General features: G+C 41.7%; 1 protein-coding gene across 4 annotated transcripts in view; it reads right to left on the reverse strand.

Annotated features, from left to right (window-relative positions):
* LOC311045414 (rho GTPase-activating protein 29-like) overlaps window positions 1–27,446 on the reverse strand; it is a 56,250-nt gene that overhangs the window by 6,573 nt on the left and 22,231 nt on the right. For 3 of the 4 annotated variants that reach the window (XM_084057274.1, XM_084057276.1, XM_084057275.1), the window contains exons 3-19: window positions 24,744–24,887; window positions 20,090–20,186; window positions 19,179–19,251; window positions 18,099–18,159; window positions 15,631–15,780; window positions 14,610–14,674; window positions 14,370–14,480; window positions 14,132–14,212; window positions 13,013–13,180; window positions 11,745–11,882; window positions 11,034–11,221; window positions 8,464–8,636; window positions 6,809–6,934; window positions 5,408–5,506; window positions 2,879–3,042; window positions 1,766–1,954; window positions 935–1,072 (exon numbers count right to left, since the gene is read on the reverse strand). In XM_084057274.1, the coding sequence (XP_083913400.1) occupies window positions 935–1,072; window positions 1,766–1,954; window positions 2,879–3,042; window positions 5,408–5,506; window positions 6,809–6,934; window positions 8,464–8,636; window positions 11,034–11,221; window positions 11,745–11,882; window positions 13,013–13,180; window positions 14,132–14,212; window positions 14,370–14,480; window positions 14,610–14,674; window positions 15,631–15,780; window positions 18,099–18,159; window positions 19,179–19,251; window positions 20,090–20,186; window positions 24,744–24,887 (2,165 nt within the window). Of the gene's footprint in view, window positions 1–934; window positions 1,073–1,765; window positions 1,955–2,878; window positions 3,043–5,407; window positions 5,507–6,808; window positions 6,935–8,463; window positions 8,637–11,033; window positions 11,222–11,744; window positions 11,883–13,012; window positions 13,181–14,131; window positions 14,213–14,369; window positions 14,481–14,609; window positions 14,675–15,630; window positions 15,781–18,098; window positions 18,160–19,178; window positions 19,252–20,089; window positions 20,187–20,825; window positions 21,576–24,743; window positions 24,888–27,446 lie in introns of those variants that run through there. The other variant, XM_084057277.1, reaches the window with a different exon arrangement.

Below are 27,446 nucleotides of genomic sequence, written 5' to 3' on the forward strand. Positions count from 1 at the left end.
GATGTTTTTTTTTTTCAATTTTCTACACGGACCATTTTCAGTGTAACACCAACGGAAGTCGACCGGAAGTGCGATCCCGTTTTTTGTTTCCCGTCGGCCTCCATTCTAAGGCGCACACTAAAACCCCTGTTTAGCCCGTGTAGTTTTTTCTCCTCGCATTTCCCATGTTAACATAAACGGTCAGAACTCAAACATGGCGGCTCCGTTTGACACGTGGTCTGCACTAGTAGACGCAGGGACATGTGCACGTTGTTTACAAACAGTCCATCGCGCATTCTAAAGGATTTTAACAGGGCCTATGGCGACGTGAAAAAAACAAAAAACAACAATAAAACCTTGGCACTGGTCAGTACATTCTGAGATTAGCCCTTGGCAGTGGATGTGTTAAAGGTCCTTAAATTGTCACTTTACAGTCATCTGGGGACCCCCCCCCAAATCACTGGGTCCTGACCCACAGGTTGAGAACCACTGGCCGAATACATACGGTACATACCAAACTGAGGGTCATAGAAATGAAAACGTTTGAGGCTGCACTAAGACATTCACCTTGTTTGACACTGTGACTATAAGTATATCATGCACAGTATACATACATTGCTGCTATGCTCAGGCACCTTAGTTTGTCTCTTATCTCAGGTACTTTGTAAATATGTAGATAACTTGTTTTTGGCCTTCTATTGTTCTCTTGTTGATCTCCTTCCCACTTGCCCCCTACCCCTCTTCTTCTTCTTCTCTCTCCCCACTCTTCTTTCTACGGAATCTAACGTTGCGATGGGAGTGATGTACAAAAACGAATTTCACCCACTTTTTTACCTTGTAAACCTGTGATGTGACAATAAACCTGATTCTGATTCTGACTATTTTAAGTTATAACTACCAAATATCTTTCACATTTCTAAGTATCCCTCCTCCACGCTGCAGGAATGAGGCTCACCTGTCTCAGGTACAGTTTGAGAACATTGCTGATGTCATGGGGCGAGAGCTCCGACAGCTCCACCAGCTCCTTGCCGTTCTCGAACGCCTGACAGAGCTTCTCCACCCTCGACTTGGCACCGTTCACCCGATAAATACCCTGTCAGAGGGAACAACAGCATGTTGGCTTCTATTGAAACACATTTACCTTGTGGCAGGCTAAAGCATTAAGGGCAAAAGTATCACTCCTACTGTACTTTGATAGGATTTCATTCCTCAAAACCATTTTGTTTTTTAATATGTTTTTCCTTAATTCAATAATGGACAATTATTTTTATAACTCAATAAAGTTTATTGAGTTATATCGGCCTATGCATGCTCATTATTGAAGTCTGACGCCTCTCAAAACACATCGTAAACACCTCAGAATCACAGGAAACTTTCCACACTTGCCACGCTATTCTGATTCTGTTGTGTTCTGATTTAGGGCCTGATTGTGCCATAGACTAATCCCCCATAGTCCCATGTGTACATGCGTATGGGACTTAACTATGGATTATGGCACAATGGGCCTAAATGACGAAATCAAAGTGAGAACACCAACATCTTTTGATCTGTTGGTTCCTTTTGATCAACAGTAGATAACTTCCACACTAGTTATGTGATTTTTAGGTGTTTAAGATGTGTTCTGAGAGGCCCCAGACTTCACTAACAAAATTAATAGGCTGATATATCTCAATAAAGGAAAACGTGGCTTTGAGGAACGAACATAAGAGTGACAAAGTACCCACATGTCAAAAAGACAGGTATAGTCCTATAAAAATACAGCATTGGGACAACAAGTTAAGTTTACCTTGATATTTAGTGCTCGGCTCTCAATCTCAGACGTGCACTTTTTGATGATGAAGGGGATGCCGTCTGGGCTGTTCTTGGCTGCCTGGGCAAAGTCTATACCAAACAGATGAAGTCTTCCCTGCAGCTTCTTATGGCCGCACTGGATGGCGAGAGTCTCCAGACATTTCTTATGACATGCCAGGGAGCACTGGACAGGGAGGGACACAGAGGAAACAAACAGCGAGTTAGCAAATATTAAGCAATCAGAATAAATGGGTCACATTTATTTGAAATGCTGCATTGTTTTGTCTTTCCTTTGATGGCAGAGAGACACCGGTTTTATATTACGTAAATGAAGGATAGCTTCCCAATCCAACACGTTTATTCTATTCTATTATAAAACCTGGAATCAAATCAAATTGGCTGTTGAATTCTCAGCCCAAATTGCCATTGTGGCTGCTTGAAAAAGCTTCTTTGTTAGTTTCATGCCCTGCTAAGCTGTGTTAGGCCGCCTACTGTTTTCAGAGACAATATAGTGATTAACGCCCCTGCTCCTGGAACCTCATGGAACCCTGCTGCCTCAGCCTGCCAAGAGCCATGTCTCCTATATGTGGGTCCAAACCTTATCACTATTTTTAAAGGAGAATGGCTGTTCCGCATGTCTCACCCCCTCTAAAAAGTAAGTTTAGAAAGGTGAGCTCCATATTCCTATACAGTAGTAATCATTGCTGTTTGCTCAGTTACAGGTGTCTCCCTGCCCCCCCTGAAAATACATTTTCAGGTCAGGATACCAATTTTAACCAATAAGGGGAGAGAACTCATACACCAAGACAAAGGATACACAAGTGAAATATAATATGGAAACATAGAGACAATAAATAAATAAATTGGAACTAGAACACAAACAAAGTTAAGCTGATAAATGATCTTTGTGGAGTTCTCTATTACTCTACTACTATACAACAAACACTATACTGTAGCTACTCTCAAAATGTAGAACTTTAGCTTTTTAACAAACCTTTTCTTTTTTCTTTTTTACATAAAACATATCACTTACACCCACTTTAGTCACATGACCACTACACTAGGCACTGGCTCATCATAATTTTCTAAGGTGCATGACATGTGTTACCTCCTCGCACTCCGCTCCGTGGAACACGACCAGGCTGTCACACTCCCGGCACTTGGACGGAGCTCTCAGCTTCCTCAGCTTGTGCGTCTGGGCAGCCTTGGACATCTGGGCGTTCCTGAAGGGACCAGGAGAGCTGGCCGTGGCCGTCACCATCTCTGCCAGACCTGACAGAGGGACAGACAGAGGACCTTGGTGAGGAGAAATGACCAGGCAATTTGGGATTGCTGCTGCTAACAGCTAAAAATACTCACTCTTAACAATAGGCCCTGACATATTTCTGTCTGTTGTGTATACAATTGCTCCATCATCCTATGACTAAACCCAGCTCTATGTCACGGCTGAATTAGAAAACCGGGTCAATTTGAAGGGACCTGGTTGAGAATAGTTGTTTGCTGACGATGTGACTATATATGGCAGGCCTCAGTCTATAACTGGATTGGCCAAACAAGCATGCTTTGTTATACATACAGCAATTTCAGATTTTTTTAAAATGTAGAATTACAGCTTATCTTGTCAATATGTGTTTCACCTGGCCTTATGATATGTTTTGATTATCTGAATATCATAGAGTCAGGATGCCATGGCACAGGCCTGGAATTTAATGTTGTGGGTACAGCTTGTTCCTGTGACACAATGATAATGATAATGAATTTATTTGTATAGCGCTTTTCCAAACATAGTTACAAAGTGCTTTACAGGACAGGGTGAAAGAGCAACATGATAAACATTACATATAAACTACAACACAAACATCAGTGAATATAATAGCACAATAACCACAAAATGTAAAATGGACACAAACGGATATAATCAATAAAACACAAAATGGCAAGAAGATTTAAGAAAAGGACTTAACATAGAGGTGGGTTTTCAGAAGAGCACAGAAGAGTTCCAGTTCTTCTCTTCTCTTTGTATACTGTATCTATGTTTTCTCCCTGCTTTCCTCAGAGAACTACTTCACCACCAACCTGAATCTTTAATGTACTTCTCCCATGAGCTCATGTCCTAAACTTCTACCTAATAATGTGAAGGTGTCTCCGACTCTGTTTGCCTCAACAATTACTAATTGAAGCAGAATTCCTCAACAACAATCATGACACAAACACACTTATCTATGCACTAAAGCTGCAATCCATAAGTTGTCTCCTGTGTGGGAGACCAAACTTCTACTACTTTTCCAAGAGAGAATCCTCTCTTGGTCAGGAGAGATAGGAGCTTATAAGGCAGTACTACTTATCAACCAGTAGGTATCCTACCGGACACCAGGGTCTAAATGTGTCAATGGAAGAGAAGGGAGACCATCTCCAACCACTGCAGATATACTAGTTGTATTGTATCATTCAGTACAGAATTAGAGCATTGGGTCAATGTTTAGAGCACAAAGCTAGACCTTAATGATGAAACTCCCTGACGTCTAGGACAGTGGTTCTCAACCTGGGGGTCGCGACCCCCAGGGGGGTCGCCAAATAATTTGGGGGGGTCACCAGATTTTTTGGTGAATTTAAAAAAAAAAAAAAAAAAAAAAACTTTTTTTTTTAACAAAATATTTTTTTATGTTATCATTAATTCATGTTTTATCAGTTAATTTACTCAATTTACCCACTTTTTGCAAAAATGTTTTGATAATAAACAATTATCAAATAACCTATTATAATTACGGGACCGCGCACGTGCACGCGGGGGGTCGCGGGAAATAATATCATTATTTTGGGGGTCGCGGCCTGAAAAGGTTGAGAACCCCTGGTCTAGGATGAGTTCATTTTATTAAGGCTATACTAAACCCAACCACAAACTAAGCACAAACCTATTCTATCAATTCAGTGCCACACAAGAGTAATTTAGGTCAAAGTTAAGTTGCTTCTGATCCTGCAAATGACATTGACTAAAATAAAAATAACAGGTTAGCTAACAGGGAGAGGTCAGAGCGGAGACAGGAACTGTGAGCTGAGGCCCCGCGCCAAAACCAACATGGACCCCATCTGTGCAGCTGTGTCCAGCGTAAAAACATTTGATGTAAGCACAGTCTCCCCCCGTCTCTCTCACTCTCTCGCACACGCACACGCACACGCACACGCACACGCACACGCACACGCACACGCACGTGCACGCACACGCCCACGCACATGAATGCTACAGTATGTGGTGCATGGAGTGTACGGTAATCTCTCACTATTCTCCCTCACTTCCTCTACTTCCCTCTCACACACGAGGACACGCGCGCACACACACCAGTGGTTAAGGCGCATACCAGGCTTTAATGCCTGACAGCAAGTCCCTGGGTTTGATTCCTGTGTCTCTCAACTGCACCAATTCTACCTTCTTATCTAAATAAAGGCTCAGAAAAGCCCCCAAAATAACAACTCTCTTCTGTCTTATAGTTCGATCTTATTCATTCTCTCATACACAGATTGACACACACACACTCGCGCCCACATCCACCCACCCACCCACATACCCACCCCCACACACACACACACACACACACACACACACACACACACACACACACACACACACGTGTCACTGTACCATTGTCTGATGGTGAAGGTGGTTCTCTCTCATCGAGGTCGTCGGCAGAGGACATGGTGCCAGTAGAGGGGGTTCTGGGTAGTCTGCGTTTGAAATCACCTGTGCCAGCCAATCAGAATCACAGAATGACTAAATGACACGAGAGTACAATAACACGTGTGCACCAATGTGTTATTAACGAGTTTCACTATGACACCGACACAGAGTTTCACTATGACAGCAGTACCTCCAATATACCGTCAAATCCTGAGTGTTCATTTAATTCTGAAAGTATACTAATGGACAAAAAAGGAGTGTCCATTTGTACAGTTGATATTTACTCTGTCGTACAATGAATTTGTAGGAAACATTTCCGCTCACAACGTGCCACGTGACATGTTGAGAGCTTGTGTATACCTGCTATTTTCACCATTTTCTGAAAATGTGTAACGACAATACAGCTATGACAAAACAGGGACGCCATCCCTGACAGTGGTTAAATGAACACTCCGGATTTTACCGGAGTGTAGTGCAGTGCAGGAGGTGTTATAATTGCACACGTCTGTGCATACAAACACGATCTATCGTTTTGTGTGTGTTGGAGCTGTGTTGCATACAGTAGATATAAAGGGACGTACAGTGAGAGATAACGTAAGTGCAGCCTCCATTCACAGTAAACAGCACAACGTTGGGTTAACCACACAGGACGTTACAACACCCAACATCCCTCTTATTTTCTGCATCATGGTTAAAATATTCTAGTTTCATTTACGCGTTGTTGTGGTTTTAATTTCCTCTTGAACTTTAATGCATGCTTGGATGCAGTTGTGTTGGTGTGGGGTGGCCGTATCTGAGTGGGTAGAGAGGCTGTCTGGGAATCAAAAGGCCATTGAACACCTCCCAGTCGAAGTGTCCCTGAGCAAGACACTTGCTCAGGGACACCCCAAAGGCTCATCATGACCATCTTAGTAGCCATCAGCTGGGTGAAGATGAAACTGAATTTCCCCTGCAGGATCAACAATGGTCTCCCCTCCTGGTTTGTCTACCTGATATATTTTCCCATTTTTAGAGGTGAGATGTTCTCATAAGCTTATTTTTATCTCTCGGCCACAATGTATCGTTTTTCCTTCAACTTTTTGCAGTGAATAATGTGCAAGTGTTTGTTTAATAAAATACACATATTCCTCATTTATTTCTATTTTGACTATGCTCCTTATGTATATCTGACATTGTGTCGGCACTGTTCGGTTATCTGACTTGGTTTCAGTTGTTTCTTCCTCAATTCTCAATTCTTATGACTTTTGTTTTTAAAGTGTTGGGAGCTTGTACAAAAAAACTTGTAATGTGACAACAAACTTGAAGTTGCTAAGTTAAACCAAGTCTCAATTATGAACCTCATTTCAGATAGTAAAATCCCCATACCTGGGCTGGCGGTGGGCGAGTCCATGGACCGGGACTCGCTGCTCCCTCCGGCGCTCTCCGAGTCGCTGCACATCCCACCCTGACTCCCTGAAGCCCAGGCTCGCAGCGGGGCCTGGCCTCGCAACGCTGCGGGAGGAGGTACAGATGAACGTTTACACATGTAACAAAGAACAAACATTATCCAACGGCAGCATGCGACCGACAGACAGACGAACGGACGGTTCAACTACATCCCCAGACCGTTTCAGACGTTCCCAGAAGCAGAAACGGTTTAAATGCGTAGATGTTCCATCCACAAAGGGCAGTGAGTAAGCAACACGCAGCTCAACTCAAAGTGGTTTTGAACGCGGGTGCAGAGAAGTTTCCCGTGAGTCAATAAACTGTGTGCAGGGCAATTCCCAGAGAGAGAGAGAGAGGGATGAGAGAGAGAGATTGAGTAGGGAGAGAGAGAGAGAGAATTAGAGTGAGAGGGGAGAGAGAGAATAAGCGAGAGAGGGGAGAGAGAAAGAGAGAGAGAGAGGAAATCACAGGCAGGTTGTGGTTTAGTGTTGAGCGCCCACCGCTGTCACTCTCAGGTTCATGACCTCCACACTGGTAACGTTTCAAATGACTTTGGATAGTTTGCATACAAACCGACAACAACAAAAAAATAACCTCTTTTGCTTGCCATAGAAACATAAAGAAAAACGGCCGTAACAACCTTTGTCTGAACCGTGCGGCTCTGAGGTGATGACTAAGTGGTTGGTTTAAATGTGAAAACATAACGTGATGGTGGTATACGTTATACAACCCACTCGTGTACCAAAAGAAGGACAGAAATAACCTGACGTTTTCTCGGTTTTACTTCTCACGCCACTCGCTACTTGGAATTGGATTTTTTCTGATATTTCTGGTAAACAAACCAACCCCAGCCCTATGTCCCATAAAGCCTGATTTATGCTTTTCTTTATGCCATAAATAGCTACAAGCTCACCAGATACATTGTGAGCTTGTAGATAAACTATTCTTGGCATACGACACCATCGTACAATGGACTGTAAAGCTTTATGATAACTTCATGCAGCAGCCTAAAGATTACAAAAGTGCAGAAAAACGGTTTTGGCGGAGAAAGTTGAATGATGAACGCTCTCTCTCTCCTCTGACAAAAACAACCACAAATGTGCCCTTGAGCCAGGCACGCCACTTAACCGCTAAATGCTCTGATTGCGCTACTCAGCGGCCAACAAGAGAAGACTGTGGTCATACTTGACAGCTGCTTGAGTGTGAATGAGTGACTTTGTGGTCAAATCCATGGTGTGACTGTATGAATGAATGAGTACTGTACTTTCTGTTCTGACAATCCACTGAAAAGACCCCGTGAACTTTGCCTCCATAAATAAGGATGACAAACTAGGTTCAAATCCTCAACCAAAAATGCATATATTTTTGAATAGTCTAAGCTTTGGAAAGGCCCAGGGATTACACTAATGTTTCTAATATGATTTATTATTTTATATGACTGCTTTTGTTAAGCTTTCATAATTTTTGGATTTTCTGTTTTGTCTGTTGTTATTATATTCACTCTGCTGCTCTTTCTTCCATCAGTGAATTACTTGGCAAGCTCTCTTTCCGAGAAGAGGCCGTATTATTGTTGTTGTTTGTAGCGTTATTTTTACCTTGTATGTCGGTGCTACTGTTGGATCTGCGTTCCCCGATCTTTGCGGGCCGGGAGCCTAGCAGGCAGTCCACCTCGTCACCACTCAGGATGTCACCGGAATTGAGAGACACCTGCGACAGGTTGCCATGCGACGAGTGGGTGCTGCCCACTGACCTTTTGTTGAACACGAACCTAAAGGCAATGGGGAAGAGAATGAAGTATGACATACTGCATGATATATACTAAAGTATTCAAAACATCTTAACCACATGAACCCTGGCATGCCTGTTCTGGCCATGTCAAAATAGGCAAACATAACATTTTGGCAACAGCACATCTACAAGCTCACAATGCTTGTAGGTCGGTTATTTTCACCAAAGAGATTTGGTGTTGAGGGGATGAAAAGGAGAGGACCAAGTATAGACACCAGTCAATGAAGCATATCAAGTTTAAGTGGTTAAGAAATCTAACCACACCTGCCTACCTGGTGACGCTGTAATGGTTTACGTGGCTTTGAGTCCCATGTGTGACCTGGCTGTTCCTCCAACATGTCCCTCTCGTGCCTAGCGTATCGTGTTAGCCTTGCCTGACTCCTGAGCTTGTCTACATTTAGCCTCAATCAAGAAGAGTGCTATGAAACAACATACCGCCCACTCAACCACCACCAGAACCCATAACTGGAACTAAAAAAAATAAGGAAGCAAAATTAAAAATAAAACCCATGAGCTAATGCTGCATGAAAAAGGAAGCACTTTGGTTGCTTAGACATTGTTGGCACTATTAAGTCTAACTACCAGCACTTTAAACCACATGAACCCCAGCGGCCCTATTCTTGGCATGTCACAATAGGCAAACATTCTGCAAAAAGGCGATGCAACGTGCTGTGGGTTTCTAGATCAGCTATTATCCACAACGATATTTGGGGTAGGGGCGCCGATGGCTTAGTGGTTAAGGCGCATACCACATATAGGCTCTAATGCCTGACAGTGAGACGTGGGTTCGATTCTTGAGCCCGATGGCAGAAAAGCCCAAAAAAAATGTTAAAAAATAAAATAAAAAAAGATATATTTGGTGTAGGGGAAAGATCCAAGTACAGGGACGTCGGTAAAATACACAACCAAATACCTGAATATAATCCTGTAAACAACTGTATCTGTGTTTCACATTATAAATAATCTACAGTACATCTAGGAAGTCATAATCATCAGGAATAAAAACTCCACACAGCGTCAAGAAACAAGTTATGAAATGACACTGTTGATGCTATTATCAAGCAGTAGCAAAGGGCGTGTGTGTGTGTGTGTGTGTGTGTGCGCACGCGCGCGTGTGTAAGCTGATATTTGACCCTGCTTTGATAGTGTGAGCAGAGTCTTTGCGGCAGAGTATAAACCCGAGCCAGAATCTCACGCTCGCAATCTCCTCCGATACATTCAGTCCACTCCACAGATATTTCCTGAGGAAGGGCAGCAAATTCAACATGCATTCTCTCTCCCCCGATTCACTCCCTCCATTCTCTCCCTATGTCTCTCTCTCTCTCTCGCTCTTCCTTAGTCACATTCTCTTCCTCCCAGCTCGCTCTCCGAGCCATTGTTGCACTGACTGACTGAAAGACAAGCCGTAAGCTGAGAGTCGACAGAGCGAGCCGCTCTGTCGAAAAGCTTTTTGAGACTGACTTCTCTAAAACTGAAACTAATAATACTCGTTGGTAACACGAACTAACGCGGGATCTTCTCTGTGGTGAAATCACCCGCCGCTGTTGAAAGTTGTAAAGCTCTATACTTCTGCTCTACAGTTCTCAGTATCGGGTGTCTTATTTGCATTATGGTTGGGTATAACATAACCTGTGCTGTCTGAAGCCCAGTAAACCACCGCCGACTCTTTGATTAGATTTCTGAACTGGGGCAGGGTGTTGGCTTTTAAGTTTGCAGTTTTGTGGATTTTAAGTAGCCCAGGAAAGGAATGCTCAGTCAATCCAAGTGTGTTTCCACATACTAAGAACCTGACACAATGTTTGCTCACATACGTATAACACAAACATAGGACAGAATTAAAGGTACCATCTTCAAAACACTTCAAGTTAACCACTTTACATAAGCCCTGTACATTATTTTATACATTTTAACCCATTAAGGCTATTCTACAAATGTCTTCTAATCCTAACAGTTTTTTGATAAAAACCTATGTTGCTATATCATTGGTTCTCAAACTTTTTCATGTCAAGGACCGCCAAAATTATATGTATTTGGCCGCGGACTCCCATCTCAAAATATTTTGTTCCAGGGACCCCCAGAAGCAAATATTTGAGTTAAAAATATGTATATTCAAAGATTTGCACACATTTTCATGATTTTTCAAAAATAACAGATCTACAAGCTCGTAGTGCGGCACTCGGTGCCGCGCTACGAGCTTGTATATCAGCTATTTTTTAATAGCTAAAGTGTAAAATCATGCTTTTTAGCTCAAATCAGAAAATGGCACAGATGTGTTCCAGGTCTTAATGGGTTAAACTAACTTCGGCTATTATATCCGTCGGCTATTTTCGCTATGAAGTGGTTCACAAGAAGCGAGCCTGATAGGTGGCATTCATACCTGGAATTGTCAGAAGAGACAGAGTCGGAGTGTGCGCGCTGTTTGGGCAGCTCTTTGGGCAGCTTGCGAACAAACTCTGCGTACTGTTCTCCCGGCTCGTACAGCTTGGCGCTCTCGCTCAGGGCCTGATAGTGGGCCGGGAGGGACACCGTTTGGGTCTGTTGCATCTGAAACCAATTCACTGTGACCTGGAACACGTACAGTACATTCATAGATTAGAATGAGAGAGACTGTCTTTGGGTGACTGAGTGAATGGGTGTTTTTACTGAAAAACAAAGTAAAAACTAAGCTATGACGACTAAAACTATGGCTACCGTAAGTATATTGACAATTTCGTCAACAATTAAAAACTAGACAAAAATGTTCGGGATGGACTAGTGGAGAAGAGATCCAATAGAACTAAGCCAAGTCATTTTATGCTTGGTTGTGGTCACCCTCTGAAAATAGCCAATCTACAAGCAGATCTACAAGCTCACAACGCGTCGCAGACGCATTGTGGGCTTGTAGATCTGCTATTTTTGGTAGCCGGTCTACATATCAGGCATTACAGATTTCAGATGACTAAAATATGACTAAAACTAAATGGAATTTTATTCCAAAGACTATGGCTAAAACTACATCAAAAGCTGCTGTTAAATTAACTCTGGTGCGTGCGTGCGCGTGCGTGTGTGTGGGTGGATGGACGCGTGAGTGAGTGGGGCCACTACTTACAGCTTTGAGGGTGAGGTCACATTGAAAGACCAGCTCCCTGACCTGGGCGAGGACGGTGCTCTTGGCGTTGGCTAGGTCCATTTTCCTGACGCCTGCGTCAGCCATACAGCTCCTGTACTGTTCCTGGGCCTCTTCCGCCTGCACACAGCCACGGACAGAGGATGAGGAGAGAAAAACAAACAGAGAGAGAATGAAAGAGTAGGGAGGGAGGAAAGAGAGAGGATGAGGGGAATGGAGGGGACAAAAAAAAAAGATGGGTGCCGGTCATACATTTGTAACAGTGGGTCATTAAGTGTTCAGAATCAGCTTCATTGCCAGGTACAATAAGAAACCTTTTCACACCAGCCATGTTGACATAAGTAGTTGTGTAATGTTACTTCCTTAAAGTCCTTCACACGTGTTACCAATGATATTAATTAAGGTTCCATTCCATTTAGCAGAGCCGTCTCCAGTCAGCCTGACTCCGTTTGACTCTGAATGGATATGGAACCTTAATTTGTATCATTGGTAACAGCTGTGAAGGAAGTAACATTACACGACTATTTATGTCAACACGGCTGTTATGAAAAAGGTCTATCAAAGTACAGAATTCCAATAAAGAGCGCTCTCGCACACCAAAGAATGGGATAAAGCGCAATTGCTTCAATATACAATAAAAAGCATAGAAGAGATATTGACAGCAAACAGTGTTTCATAGTGCACGTGCATAATATGAATGTTCATAATGCAGAATATACTGTATATCCTTTATAAGTAAAATTGCGAATACTATTATATAATAGTATGGTCAGACCGGTTTTCTGTAACTCATCTGACACTGTCTAGGTAAACCACACCTAAACTGTGACAAAACATAAGACAGCCCTTTAATTGCTTCCCTGGTCTGATCTCGGCTTGTTATGTACCGTATGTTGTTCGTGGGATGGTTTCAATTTCCCATTCAATATCTTTCATATGCTTTCTGTGATATGGATGGTGTTTCATGATCCCATGGTGCAGACATTATGGAGGGAGGGGGGACACGATGTTCTAAAAGTTAAAACAGATGCTAAGGACAGAATTTACAAGTATTATTTCAGTGGTTCTCATAAGTGGGGACCCTCCAGCGTTCCTTGAGGGAGTTCCAAACGGGCCTTTATGGGGCTGTAACTCTGAGAGTGTACAGATGGAACACTCTCAGAAACTATGGGGGTCCTTTGAAAATTAAAACGTTTGTGAACCACTGTACTATTGGACCAAGGTTTGCGGGGCATGGCGAGTGAGTATACCTTCTGCAGAGCTTCCTCCTCTAGCTTCCTCTTCTTCTCCAGCTGTTTGTTAGCAGCGTTGGGCTGCTCCTCCTGGGAGCGGCTGGTGGACCACTGGGCCTTCTGGTACTCCTCTCTCCGCTGGGCCTGCAGCGATCGTGCCTTGCGCACGCTCGCATCCGCCTCGTGCTACGCGGAAAACACAAACCACACAGACACAGGTGAGGCACAGGCCAACGCACGCCTCTGCGACGTGAACGCGACATAGTATTGCAACCGCTTTCGTGCGAACACAAACACGATAGGCTTAAGTGGCTCTCGTTACTTCCTCGTGCGGTGGAAAGTAAACACAAACAAGACAAGTTGTGAAAAGTCATCATGTCCCCAAGTACACAAATCTGCACAGCTACACATGAAGAACAAGGGCTTAACCCGGAACAAGCCTAGTGTAGTTCAGCTGGACCCTCCTGGATACAGCCAGCCAACCTCCCTCGTATTTGTGATCCAATAACCTTTTGTTCTGTTCTGGTAGCAGGACTGGTAGACTCCAGTGGCGGAAAAAGTTTAATTTAAGCTAAGTACATGTACTTACTTTACACCACTGGTAGACTCAAAGTTGAGTTATTCTTTCAAAAAACAAAACTGACATTTTGTTCCAAAAGCGTTTATGCCAACTATGAACTAACAAAATACTGCTGCTCCTGCTTGGCTTGACCTCTCCGTGGTGCAATTAAGACTGTTTAATTTAAGCTTTGTCCCAAAGCACTGAGCAAGAGTGCACCAGTGAAGTACAAAGGCTAATAATATAGATTTATTTGCACAACAGGGTAGGAAAAGAGGACTAAGTATTAATTTGTTTATTATGAATCATTTTACTGACACCAATGGGCAAACAAATCACAAAATCGGACCAAATGAGCGCATTCCAGAGCTCTGTCTCTGTTTTGTCTGTTATAAAAGCTTGGCAAGTACACACTAATCATAGACAGACATTGTAACTCTTTATCATTATATCAAATGGATTACATGTTGTATCGGCGACACAGTAAAATCATCAAGTTACAAATGGATAAATGAACTGTGATAGCCCCTCAAGTCCCCATAAGGACTGTATATATTTTTCTACGGAGCCATTCTCACCATTTTCTTCTGCTCTCTCTGCCACTGATCCTTAATGTCTTTCCTCAGCTTGTCCAGTTCATTTTTGCGGGCTTGGAGGGGCTAAGAAGGAGAACAAAGATCAACAATGATGGATCGCTGTGGTACCAACTTTTAGAAACGGCATTTAACAAAAGCTTTGACCGTTTTCTGTTGAGTCGAGTGAGACTCTTCAAAGACAAAGAAGTTGTCTTTTACCCATGTTAGGTGGATTCATTACCTGTATATATTTATTGGTTTGGAGGGCCATTGCAGTCTGAACGAGGAGCTGGTTGTATTCAATGTCATTCTTGAACGTGGAGACATAGATGTCCCTAAATGGCATGTAGTCCTGTAGAAAGCAAAACGAATAACCCAATAAGTAATACATTTATTCCTTCTTATCGATGTCTGAATCTTCAGGAATAAGTGTGCACAATACAGATCATACTAATAACAGCGATAAGACCATGTTATTTACCTGCTGACTTGCCAGTGTCCTTGAAGACTCTGCCATTTTGGCATAGCTTTTAGCACACTCAATATCTGAAAGAGAATGCAAACATTAGTACATACACATAGAACCAATCAAACAAACACGTCTTTGTTTGTGTGAATCAACGGAAAGTATTTGTAAAGTCAATAGCTACTGTTTAGTGATGTTTCCAAATACGACTCCCCAAAATAATCATATTTGAAGTGAACTGGGGACCCCCCACCCTGACAAGCACTTGGACTGTAGGAGTTGGGACATTACATTTAGTTTGACTCGGTTCCACAGATAAATATTGGGAAAATAGCCAATCTTGCGAGGCGTTGTGAGCTTGTAGATCGGCAATTTTCAAATGTTTTGCCTCTTTATGATGCGAAGCCTGCGGAGCGATTGCTGAATGTAACATGTGAAGTGGTGTATCTACGGTATGTATTCTACTGTTTAACCTATGTCTTTCATGGTTCCTTTTGCACCATGGGAGGTCCTCGTGAGTGTATAAGCACATAAGCTGTTTAACTTTGATGTAGTAATTTTTCTGATGTGTTGTAGGCATGTTTTTAACCATTAGACTGTGAGACAGCCATATGGCTGCATACTGTACATACGGAATGTTTGTAATTATGCACTGTAGATGGTTGGATGTTGCTTAATTGTGCCATTTATCAGGGTTCTGAATGCTTTAACTAGTCTATGGTAGGCCTACAGCAGCTAACGTATGTTCAACGTGAATCTGTTATGAGTTATATGAATTTGCTTAACAGCATTCGTTTCCCTTAGTTCATGCCATAACATCCTACAGCAGATGAGAGGCAATAATAGAACAGTTATAGAAGAATACTAATATTATATTCTATTGAAACAGTGCCCTATGACTCGCTACGGCTACCAAATAATAAAGTGTAGTGTATTGGTCCCTGCCTGAATTGTCAAGCAGGACAAACCAAGCCCTGCAGGATTTGAGAATCCTGTTTAGGTTCCTCTCAGTGCCTATATGGTCTTAATGTCTCACCCATGGCCAGTCTCTTCTCCATCCAGGCCAGCAGGTCTTTGACATACTTGGACCAGGCCTTGGCGTAGAGCAGCGCCGACTCGACCCCGCTGTCGTTCTTCAGCAGGGTGAGGTCCACCTCCTCCTCCCGCGACAGCGCCACGTCCGGCCCTGATGGTCAGCACAGGAATTACACCACGCACATCAAAACACAGAACCCATAGAGTGCACACTATCATTAACATCATCATTCTCACATAATGAAGATTGTTATTTTTTATCAGTATTTTCTTTATCTTCTATATGAGTACACAAAGGCAGAATTCTTTGGTTTTGGTTCCTCAACATTGTAGCAGCAACAACAAAGACATATTTAAGAATAGCAACAATAGTAAGTAGTGGAAGGTAAAGAAAAACAGCAAAGTATTAGTCATACTTTGAGTTGATTGAAGGTGCTGTGTGCATGTGTCCTACTTCTCCACAATGTGTATGTGTGTATAGGTATCAATTTGCATGTATATACTATATGTGTATACATGTACTTTTATGATTGCATACGTTTGAGTGTGCAGTCTTATAATATATATGCCATTGTGCATGTTAAGAGTTGGTAAGAGTTTAAGTAGTCAGGTAGGCATGTGAGAGGTGTGCGTGTGTGTGTGGTAGGCAGACAGACACAGGCAACAAGCCTATAGTGTCAGTCGTTCATATCCTGATTGCCTGGGGAATTTTAATGTGCACATACGTCTTACGAAATTGTTTCAGAATGAAATCTTTAATATGGTATTGATGAAACGTGAAACATATCATCCACCATATATTGATGCTTATTTGTTTCAGTTCCAGTTCCTCTTTAAGCATGCATGGGTAGGAATGAAGCAAATAAGAAACAGAAACCAGGAAGATACAGAGGCTGCCTGGAGAGTCTGGGAGGATATGAAAGTGTGACTTTTCTAAACACATTCCGAAAAGCTTTAGTAGACGGACTAAAAACCCTTGCTTATGGACTACTGGGATATACACTGGTATTATAATCAGAGGCTTTTAATGATTTAGCTGTTAGATAGATTATATTCCTCTTTATACTCACTGTAGGTTGACTGACTGCCCATGTTTATCTATTCTCCCCCACTGTGTAACTGGCAGACATTGTACATATACAGTATATAGTATATACTGTGTTAGCCTTACCTCCTATTCCCCTTTACAGATTGCATTGCATTATTATATTACAGGTGGCATTGTATTATTGGGCAAACTACTGTAAATGTTACGTATGTTCATTGATACTTGAGAGTCTTTATGTCTCTTTATTTGGTATTTGGTATCTTTCTACTACTGTACAATATTACCTGTTTACCTCCTATCTTTTCCTATCGCTTACTCTTGAAGCTTAACAGTATTTCTCTTACAGTACCTGTATCTGTACTGCATTTAATTTCCCTTGTGGGATGAATAAAGGTCTCTCTTATCTAGCTACCCTGGGCTTGCGGGAGAACGAGGAACCTAGCAGTGGTGGAAAGTACATTTACTCAAGTACTGCACTTAAGCACAATTTTGAGGTAGTTTTACTTTACTAGAGTATGTTACATTTTCAGTACTTTTACTTCTACTTCACTACATCTCAGAGGCATATATTGTACTTTTACTCCACTACAATTATTTGAAAACTTTAGTCACTAGTTACTTCGCAGATATTAATTATTATATTATATAAAATATACATTAACCACTTCAGCCCTATTTTTTTACATAGGCTATTTTCAAACATCTTAGTACTTTTACTTTTGATACTTTAACATATATTGATGCCAATTCTTTTCCACTTTTACTCAAGTAAAATTTTGGACACAGGCCTTTTACTTGTAACAGAGTATTTTTATATTGTGGTATACTATGTGAGTACTTCCTCCACCACTGGAACCTACTGTAGATGCTCACATCATCAGGAAGTAGCCAGGGAAAAGACACGGGGGTTGATTAATGGCTATAGCCTCTGCATGCATGGCGATGTCATAACCTCTCCATGCGCCACCCCCCCCCCCACCACCACCACCCCCCATAATAACCAGCGCTGCCAAACGCACCTCCCTCTCAGCACCAGTCCCATGTGTTTCCCATCCCACGCGTTTAACTATTCCTAAACAGAGGAGGAATGTCAGACATTTGGAAAGCGAGAGAGACGGAAGAAGAAGGAAAAGAAAGAAAGATAAAAAAGAAAAAGAAAAGAAAAGAAGGGCCAGCCCGCAGCAAGTATGAAAAAAGCTGCAGAAATAACAGGGGTTAGCGCCGAGGTTTAGGGCGGGTCTACCTCAGGCATCTGGGAGGCTAAAAGAGCTCGTCTAAATCATTTAGCTAAGGCTCACAAGCTGACACTCTGGGCCCAAGGGCTACAAGCCCGGCCATTAAATGGTTTTTCAAAGCCAAGCCATTAATAATCATTATACATTCCTACTATTAGAAGCGGTTTAGGCCTGCGTTACGCTTACCTGCAAGGTCGCTTTTCTCCGAGACATATCCTCTGGGATCCACCGAGAGATTGTCATAAGACTGTGGACAAAAACAACAAAGAATTAAAAGAGACGTTTTAGCAGATAGCAGACTGTAAGTCGGGTGGGGCAGAACAGGGTGGTGGGGGTATTATTTAAGCCGAAAGCAGAGTGGCCCGTAAAATGTTGCTCTTTTTTTCCAACGCCATGCTAAATAGAGAAAGCAAGCCTTTGAGGTTCAAGTAGAGGGTTTGTTGTAAAATAAATCACCCCCTTTAATACAACCCTCGCACCACAAAACACAAGCCTACGAACCCTGTCATGTTTCAAAGCAACACTTTGAAGAGAAACAGCCACCCAGACAGCTGAGTGGAGCTCAAAGCAGAGCTGTCCAATTTGAACTACTTTACGTTCTGCTGGGAAGCTTAACCTGTCATAAGACATCGTCGTTTATCAGTTTGCTCGTGTATGTTTTGTGTTAATAATCTAAATCTGCAAAGTAACTAGTAACTAAAGCTGTCAAAAAAATAAAGTATTTGCCTCTGAGATGTCAGTGAAGTCAAAGTATAAAGTATAAAACAAATGGAAATACATGTCAGGAAAGTAAGAACTTGAGTAAATGTACTTGTTCTTTCCACCACTGGCAACAAGAGGGACACATTCAATTATAAAGAAAAACGAGGGATATATATATTCATACACATATGTATACAGATATTTTCACATATATTATTAATGTTTCTATACAGTATATATCTGAAATTGTATGGTTGTTGAGGTATCATTAAGATGTCCTATTTATGCAATGATTTACTACACCATACAATAGAGATTGATTTAAGTTTTTAACTGTTTTCATGTAAAATGTTTTCATGTTATGTAATGTAATGTATTTCTGTGTGGACCCCAGGAAGAGTAGCTTCTGCTAAGGTAGTAGCGAATGGGGATCCAAATAAACAATAAACAATAAACTCTTACGGGTCCATTTGGTTATATTCGTGCACTCTCTGAGATGAAATAAAGTGGATTGTTTTACAGTGTATGAAACAAGGAAGGAAGCTGTAAGAATGTGTGTCTCACCCTGCTTCTTCTAGACTGGGGGGACCCCAACCCTGAGCCGCTGTCAACATCTCCCATAAGGAAGTCAGACACTCTGAAAGCCAGACGACAGCACTTTAGCATTTTATATAGTTATTAAAACATGAAAGAGTCAACAGTGTTTTAAAGTTATATACAACGCTGTATAAAGGATTTTTCCTTTTAAAATGATTAAAAGTGTACACGGTAACAGGTCAAGTTGTCACGATCAATATTATGTCAATATTATGACACACATCAGTACTACCTATCTTATGTGTCTTGAGAGTAAATGTGAGTTTTAATGGTTTGTCCTGATGTCATCAGGGGACACATTTCATGTCAAATGAAGTACAACCGAACTTATCCACAATAACCGTGGTGTCCCTATTTTGGGCTTTTTTTTCTTTTTAACTAATAAACAATTTTATTTCGCATTTTTATATTTCATAAAAAAAGGAAAAATGCTTGTAAATCGTCTATTCTCCCCATTTGTTATATGATGAGGTATAAAGGGGCTATATTGTGTGTAGGACAACCCCTGTGATTTCTTGGTTCATTGACATAATGTGGAATGTCCTGTCATGCTTGTCAGTGAGCTGATGTATTGAGTATAAATGCCCAGAAATAAGCCCATAAGCCGTGAGCCGTAGCTTGTCTTTACACAGCATAAACTATGCTTAAGTGAAAATGATGAAACGCAAACCGCTGAGGGAAGCTATTGGCAATGCATCAGCTTCAAATGACTTCAGTTATAGACTTAGCACAGTGACATGGGCTTGCAGGAATCCAATGACTTGTATAGTACCATCCACTGGCCCAATTCGAGTGCACTGTGACTGCTTAGTTGTCTCACGAGAACGCTCGTAAAAGCTTTGAAAAGCGTTGAAAAGGTTAACAAACATTGTACTCACACATTGCCGAACGTGAATGCCAAAGTGTCAATGGAAGCGTATATCTCGCCGAATATAGCCTTTTTGTTTTCTTGAGTCACTTCCTTGAAGTTAACGCCTGTTGGGGGTGAGATAAACAAACCACAAACGAGAGCCATGCATGAGAACTTCTCCCAAAAATACAACTGCATTCACAGCCAACGTTCGCACGGGTTCAATCATTCAGCGAAAGCATTCAGAGAACTATACAATTGTCCTCCCACGCCTAGACAATTATGATATAAGTGTGCAGTTAATGTGTCAGCATAAACATTCAAATGAATGACTGGAATGAACTCAATGACCATCAAGCAAAGGTAACATTAGACCATCGATTAGGCTTTTGATTTCATTCACCACATTAATAATTTCAGAATGCATTCTTTATTTAGACATTGTTATTATACTGTATGTATGCACTCATACAAACTGTGGCATTTCTGTGTATATGGGAGCTTTAAATATATATATATATATATATATATATATATATATATATATATATATATATATATATATATATATATATATATATATATATATATATATATATATTAGCAGTAGCACATAGTAAAGGTTAGCCCAGTGTTGATATTAGCATATGGAAAAGTTAGTCCATTGTAGAACAGATATACTCATCAATAAGAAGGAAGGTAGCAGGCATAGAAAAGCTTCCTAAACGAACACTTTAAACTGAAAATGAGCAGAAGTAGCCTACAGGCACTGCAGGAACATTTTATCTGATTCCTCTCAACCACCAAGAACGGTGGGGTTTGAATATCTTCAAAGGACCAGAACGAGTGTTTATATAAGCGTCCTCATTTGCTCCTGTAAATCCGCATTCCACCACAGGTGATCTTCCATTTTGATCAGGCACAGACGAAACGAAGACATCTTTGTTTGAGGGGTCCAGGACTATTCGCGTTTGACGGCCATCGAGTGTTGACGATTCTTCGAGAACTGAGCATGTAGCTTTCTCTAACAGGAAACGTTTACTCAGCGAGAGGACATTTGCAGAAGGCAATCAGGGGAACCTAAGTCACAGGCGGAGAAATCCAACTTCAGAGAGTGCTTCCTGTCTCCCCACCACAGGAAACACTTGCACAGCTTGAGCTCCACGACAGCTGAGTAAAACTTTCAGACAGCTAACGTCGCGACACTTAGCCTTTTCTCTCTAGACACCTGTCAACTTCTGTTCAGTACCAGGGACCCCGAAATTCAAGAGCCTCCCTCAACCGCTGAGTAAAGTGGCCTTAGTCATCAACAGACCTTCAGAGCTCCGATTGTGTACTGAAAATGTCATCTTGGTAATTCCATTTCCACTCATTCCAGAGAAGAGAGGAAAAAACCCATGGCACCTGTGGGTTGATTCCCAGTAAATTTCCAGGTCCTCCACAAAACAAAACCAGGCAGTGATGGCCTGGGCCCCAAAAGGACGCCAGAAAATGCCAGAGCGACTGAAGCCCGAGCCTCCCTGGAACCCGAATGCTATACGTGTTACTCTGAGGCCCCTGTGCAGGAGCACCGACTTCTTCCTCAGGACATCCTGTGGGTCTCACAACAATGATTCCAGCACTGCCCCCCCTCCACCCCTCCCACCCACGGCCACCCCTGAAATATGGGAACTGCATCATTCAAGCACAAGGGCCATTGTTTTGTCACTGAGAGCTTCAACTAGGGACAATTAGCCTGTAAAAAAAGTTTTTTTTGGTGAGTTAAACCATGTGTGACAGCCCAGCTGTCAATTTCTCTCACAACTTTTGAGAGCACAACTTTGTTTGACAGATCGGCTCACATTTGGCCCGACGGCTCGCTCATAGTTGCGGTATTCACTGGTTCACAGACCTATTTTCTCTTGAGCTATGCCATGAGCTGATGGGCACAGGCATGGCACAGCACAAGGACAGAAAATGGTCTGTGGCATATGCACAGGGGGTGGGAGGTGGAGTAGGGAAGGAGGAAAGAATTTCAATAACTTTGGAAAGTTGACACTTTTATTGCCCTGCCTCAGAAATGCTAGGAGGAGGAATGGGGGAGAAACAGCCCCCGTGGGACGCAAGCGCAAGAGAGAAACCTGGGCTTGGTTTTAACCAGTGATGAAGACTCTCTGCAGATAGATCCTATCTGTGGCGATACGAGAACAGACAGGACAAAGTATGGATGATATGACAATGGCTTTTGTCTGAATAAATGAATGAAGCTTTGTGCGTCAGACGACAGAGCTGAAATCTTTCATGTTTGTGTGACGGCCGTCTACTGTGTCATCATTAACGCCTAGGTATAAGCAGATACGATCTGAGAGGCGTTGGAAGCAGGTTGCGCGCGTTCACGTGTGTTCCTGCCGTTTCTGGATGCCGCCCAAAAAGGCCCCAGGTGTTGTTGTGCCCGATCATCAAAGCGTGAGTCTTCCAGGAACACGAGCGACAAGAAAACACACTCTGAAGGCACAGTGGTGCACAAGGCCTGTTATCATCCGGACCTTTGAGTTGTCATGTCACTAGAGTTTCACTGATTCATCCCTCTCTCAGCAGCTCCTTTTGTTTTTCCTTTACTCTGCCTGGCTCTTCTGACTTGGCCACTATCGAGTTACCTACCGGCCCCAGAGGACAAGTTAGGCCAAGCATAGAGGTGATGTAAGCCACCCCCTAGTGGTCAAGACGATCCATGCTTCCACTTGTCCACTTGGATATATGTGAACATGTATACTGCAAATCCTTATGCATAATTTAGAGTCTGGGGGAGGGTATACATTTTCTGATTGCAGCCATGCATTTTCTTTACTTGTTTTTGTTTTTCCATTTTCATGGGCCTACTTATAAAAGCTGAGGAAGCCGCCGGCCAAAACGTGTTATTATGCTACACGTGCCTATTTAAGTAAAATAAACGGTACTTCAAGGACATGCTGGCATTTTTCCTTTACCTACACAAGGTCCAAGCTAAAACATGCAAAATGCCTGAGGTATTTATGCACAGTGAGGACCAGTCAATCACATGTCCATTCAGATGCCCCGTTGCAGAACTCGAGGTGCAAAGGTTCCCACATAGCTGCCACGATATGAACCCTTTTCCTCAGGGTGATCTCACACAGTCAATCTCCCTTTGTTTTCTTTTTTTTTTGTTTGCATTCCCAGCATTGTTCGAGCACATCTCACCAGGACAGAAATGAGAGACAGACAGAACGAAGCGCATTCTTCAAACGTTACAACGTGGCTCTGATGGCGAGATAGAGACAGGTGACCTGCAAGACAAACGCACCGTAACAATAAGAAGAGCATGTAGAGCTACGTGGCCTTGCTAGGCCATCAAGTATGTTGCCAGGACGCCACCTCCCTCCCTCCCTCCGTCCGTGAAATATGGAATGCAAATTACACCCCTGTGCAGCCCTCCTCTCTGCGGATTCTTGTGTTCGGGCCAAGTGAAGAATTACCCTCGCCGAGGATCGCATTTCTGGCAGATGAACTCGCAAGTTTTGAGATTCCTTGCGCTTGTATTCATTCAGGAGAGGGAGGGAAGGGATTCTTTTGTTGAGCAAGACAATAATCACGTCTCTCACTCTGGAAGCCTTTTGGAAACAAGACCGAGGGCCAACTCGAGCCGAGCAGGATTCAATCAAATAAACACATCGGCGCTGTCAGGCAGAAACCTTGCATCTCTCCACATTTCATCTGTTTTTCATAAATGAGTGCCTTATTTCATCCTATGACAAGCTACAAGCTCACAATGAGATCACGTTGTGATCTGTTATTTTGAAAATTAAAATGTTTCTCATGGCAGGCCAGCCGAGTGAAAGGGACCTCTAACTCTAACCTTAAAGGAGTAGTTCACCCAAAAAATGACTTATTTTCTATCAATTACACACCCCATGAAGCATTGAATTCATGGAGATTCTTTAGTTTTTGTTGCATTCCTAAGGCAATAATTTGATTACCGGCGGAAAGATGCTAATGTATCCGGTAGGAGACTCAAAGGAGTATCTTTGAGACTCCTACCGTAAATACACCTGGCTTAGGAATGTGTCAAAAACAAAAAAATCTCCATGAATTCAAGGCTTCATGGGGTATGTAATTGATAGAAAATAAGTCATTTTTTGGGTGAACTATTCCTTTAACTGGCAACACTGCCATAAAACGTCATGAGAAGATATGAAACCGTCTGTGTGTCAGAGTACACACATGCTATTTTCTAATGCCGTATTCAAGGCCACCTGAAGTGAGTCAAGACCAAAGCCCAGACCGAGGGGATTGGGGGTGGAGGGGGGATAGATTCAAGACAGAGACAATAGAGACAATAAAATCTTGAAAGTGTTTAAAAAATGTTGAATCATTTTTTAATTATGGAAAAGTTTGAGAACTACTGATTTCGATGGCATTTGTAGAATCGGCCTCAGGTCTTAATGGGTTAAATATTTATCTAATTCAAGAATAAATCTGTAAGTCAACTTAAACCAAATGAAAGGAGTACAAGTACTGATTCAAAGATACTTCATTACGTTTTGTATAGTTGTATATATTGCAATAATAATAATGTGGTTGTCACAAAATCCCACGGGACACCTGGACTTTAGGGAACCACTGCTTTTGGTAGAGATCTATCTTCTGCATCAACGGTGTGTGCTGTCATTGGCATAAACACTGACCTTTGACTTTGGCGATGACCATGCCAGCGGCGCCGAGGATGTCCACGGAGTTGAGGGTCTGGTGTTGGCCGATGACGGCCTTGAGAACTCGCAATAGCTCCCCCAAACGCTCCTGGACCGTCTGCTGGAGACCCTCCTGGCTCTCTGGGAGAAACAAAAAAAAAACCTGAGTTTAGTAAACGAAAGGGTCATGTGTTTATGTCCTGATGAAGATCTGAATAGATCAAAACGTTGACGACGCAATAAAAATACAGCAGAGCTTTTTCAGCATCACCAGTGTGCAGACTCTAGACTTTTTAAATTATATTTTTGCTTGTCTTGCACCTAGGGCGGATGTGCGTGCACTACCTTCTTCATGCATCATTGTAACGGTAAAAGGTCCCACGTTCAATCCGCAAGACAACCTCTGTGTCCTTTCAACAAGTACTGACTGACTGACTGACTGACTGAACACAATACTGGCTTTACCATCAGCTGCACACTCAATATATAAACTGGCCAAAAGTGAAATTGAAACTGCCATTGAAAATCTGGCAATGGAAAATTAGTCAAGTTAAGTGACTTCATAACAGCTCCCATAAATAGAAAAAGACACCGTGTGACTGCCATGATGTAATGTTGCCATGTTGAATCACAGGTCATCCACAGCACCTGGTTGGCTGTGTTGCTGCTACTGTATGTACTGTAGGTGACACACGGCAACATCAAGAGTGTTCATTTTTATTAAAATGGACCCTTATGGTAGTGGTTCTAAAACATCATGTCATGTCAAGTACCCCCACATTGATTTAAATAATACGACCAGGCGATTGAGAGATGCTGAAAAACATTTGTTGCCATGAAAACCAACTGTGAGCAGGCTAGTCATAATTATTACATAATTGTATAATCACAATTATTTGAGATAATCGCAAATATTTTTTGCATAAACGTCATGATCGTCATAATCATTTCCATGTTAAAAATTTTCATAATATGAACATTGTTTTTAATATATTATATAAAAATGAAAAAAATCTAAAATTGTGGAAATAGTAGATCTACAATCCACTCAAAAATCTTTGAGCTTATAGATCTGCTATTTCCACTATTGATGTTTATTCTTTAAGTATAAAGTAATTAAAAATGTGTTATATGTCATATCTGCCCTGTGCACCTTTTGATTACGAAGCCTTAAAAGCCAAACAGATTTTTCTTTAAATTAATAATGTTCCAATAATGTTCAAATGACAGAAACGCAATCGTTAATCAGAATCATTTGAGCAACAATTAATCGTCAAGTAAAATTTCATGATCGTGATCGTGTATTCAATCTGAAACTGACTCAACAAACCTAACGGCACACACACCTGAAATGTTTCACGTCACAAAGTAAACATTTTCCTAACCCTGATGACGAGGTGTGGAGGCCTGCTATTCTTGGCAATACTGTGGAGAAGGATAAATGCTTGTGTCATTTCGGCAGGTATAAACAAGCTAATGACATTCAAGCAAGAGGGGAATCATTGTCTTTCTTTAGAAGTGTGATTGTATTTTTAGTTTTTTCAGCATAAAGTCGGCAATCTTGGCATTTCCCAGACGTAAGAATAACGTTGTCATCCGGTTGCTGTACGTATGTATGAGAGAACCACATTGAAAATATGTTTTATTATGGTTTAGTTCATGTGTCATCATCATCATTCATCATTTAGCCTATACTGTATATTGTATGTACTTTCAAGTATAATTTTGTACCTAAACAAAGAAAAAGAAAAAAAAGACCAAAACCACCTAATCTCTAATTTATTCTTTCCAAAATATAAAAACATAGTCGATCTACAAGCTCACAATGCATCACAATGCAACGCATTCTAAGCTTGTAGATCAGCTATTTTCACTATTTTTGAGAGGTCGTTGACATTTTCACCTATAATAACATGCTCAACTAGGAAAGAATGCCAGGTTGCAAGTGACTGAAGGAATACTTTGATTTACAGAGATTAATCCTGAACGTTTTCCTTCACAGAGTAGTAACTAATCAACAGACCAACCTCCTGCCCAAGGAAGTCCACTGATGGGCTACACTGATGAGTGGAAATATTGAATTCGTTAAGACCGGGAAAGCATCTGTGTCATTTTTAGATTTAATTGGCTATTCAAAGATAGCAGATATACAAGCTCGTAGCAGATAATAGCAGATATACAAGCTCGTAGCAGATAATAACAGATATACAAGCTCGTAGCGTGGCACTCTGTGCTTGTAGATCTCCTTTGCAAATCTTTGAATTTCTTTTTTTTAAAGTTAATTTTTAACTCAAATCTTTGTTAGGAAAACTGTTAGGATTTAGAATTTGTAGAATCCCCAGAACCAAAGATTTGAGATAAAAATGTTTGCTTTAAAAATATATATATTCAAAGATTTTCACATATTTTCATGATAAAAAAAAAATGCAGATCTACAAGCTCATAGAGCTATGAGCTTGTATATCTGCTATTTTTTAATAGCCAAAGAAATCTAAAATGACACAGATGCTTTCCCGGTCTTAATAAGTTAATACTAGACAGCTCCCCCCATTCAGGAAACATGTTCCTTCTGCACCTGTCGCCATAAAATCTCCCAAAATGTTCTGGAACCTCTCCATTTCCTTGTGTTCCTACCGTGACTTTTACAGGCGACAACAAATCGACACCCGCATTCTGAATAATCCTCCAATTATCTTAGTT

Source organism: Gymnoscopelus microlampas (assembly GCF_963454915.1).
Source record: "Gymnoscopelus microlampas genome assembly, chromosome: 5".
NCBI lineage: Eukaryota > Metazoa > Chordata > Actinopteri > Myctophiformes > Myctophidae > Gymnoscopelus > Gymnoscopelus microlampas.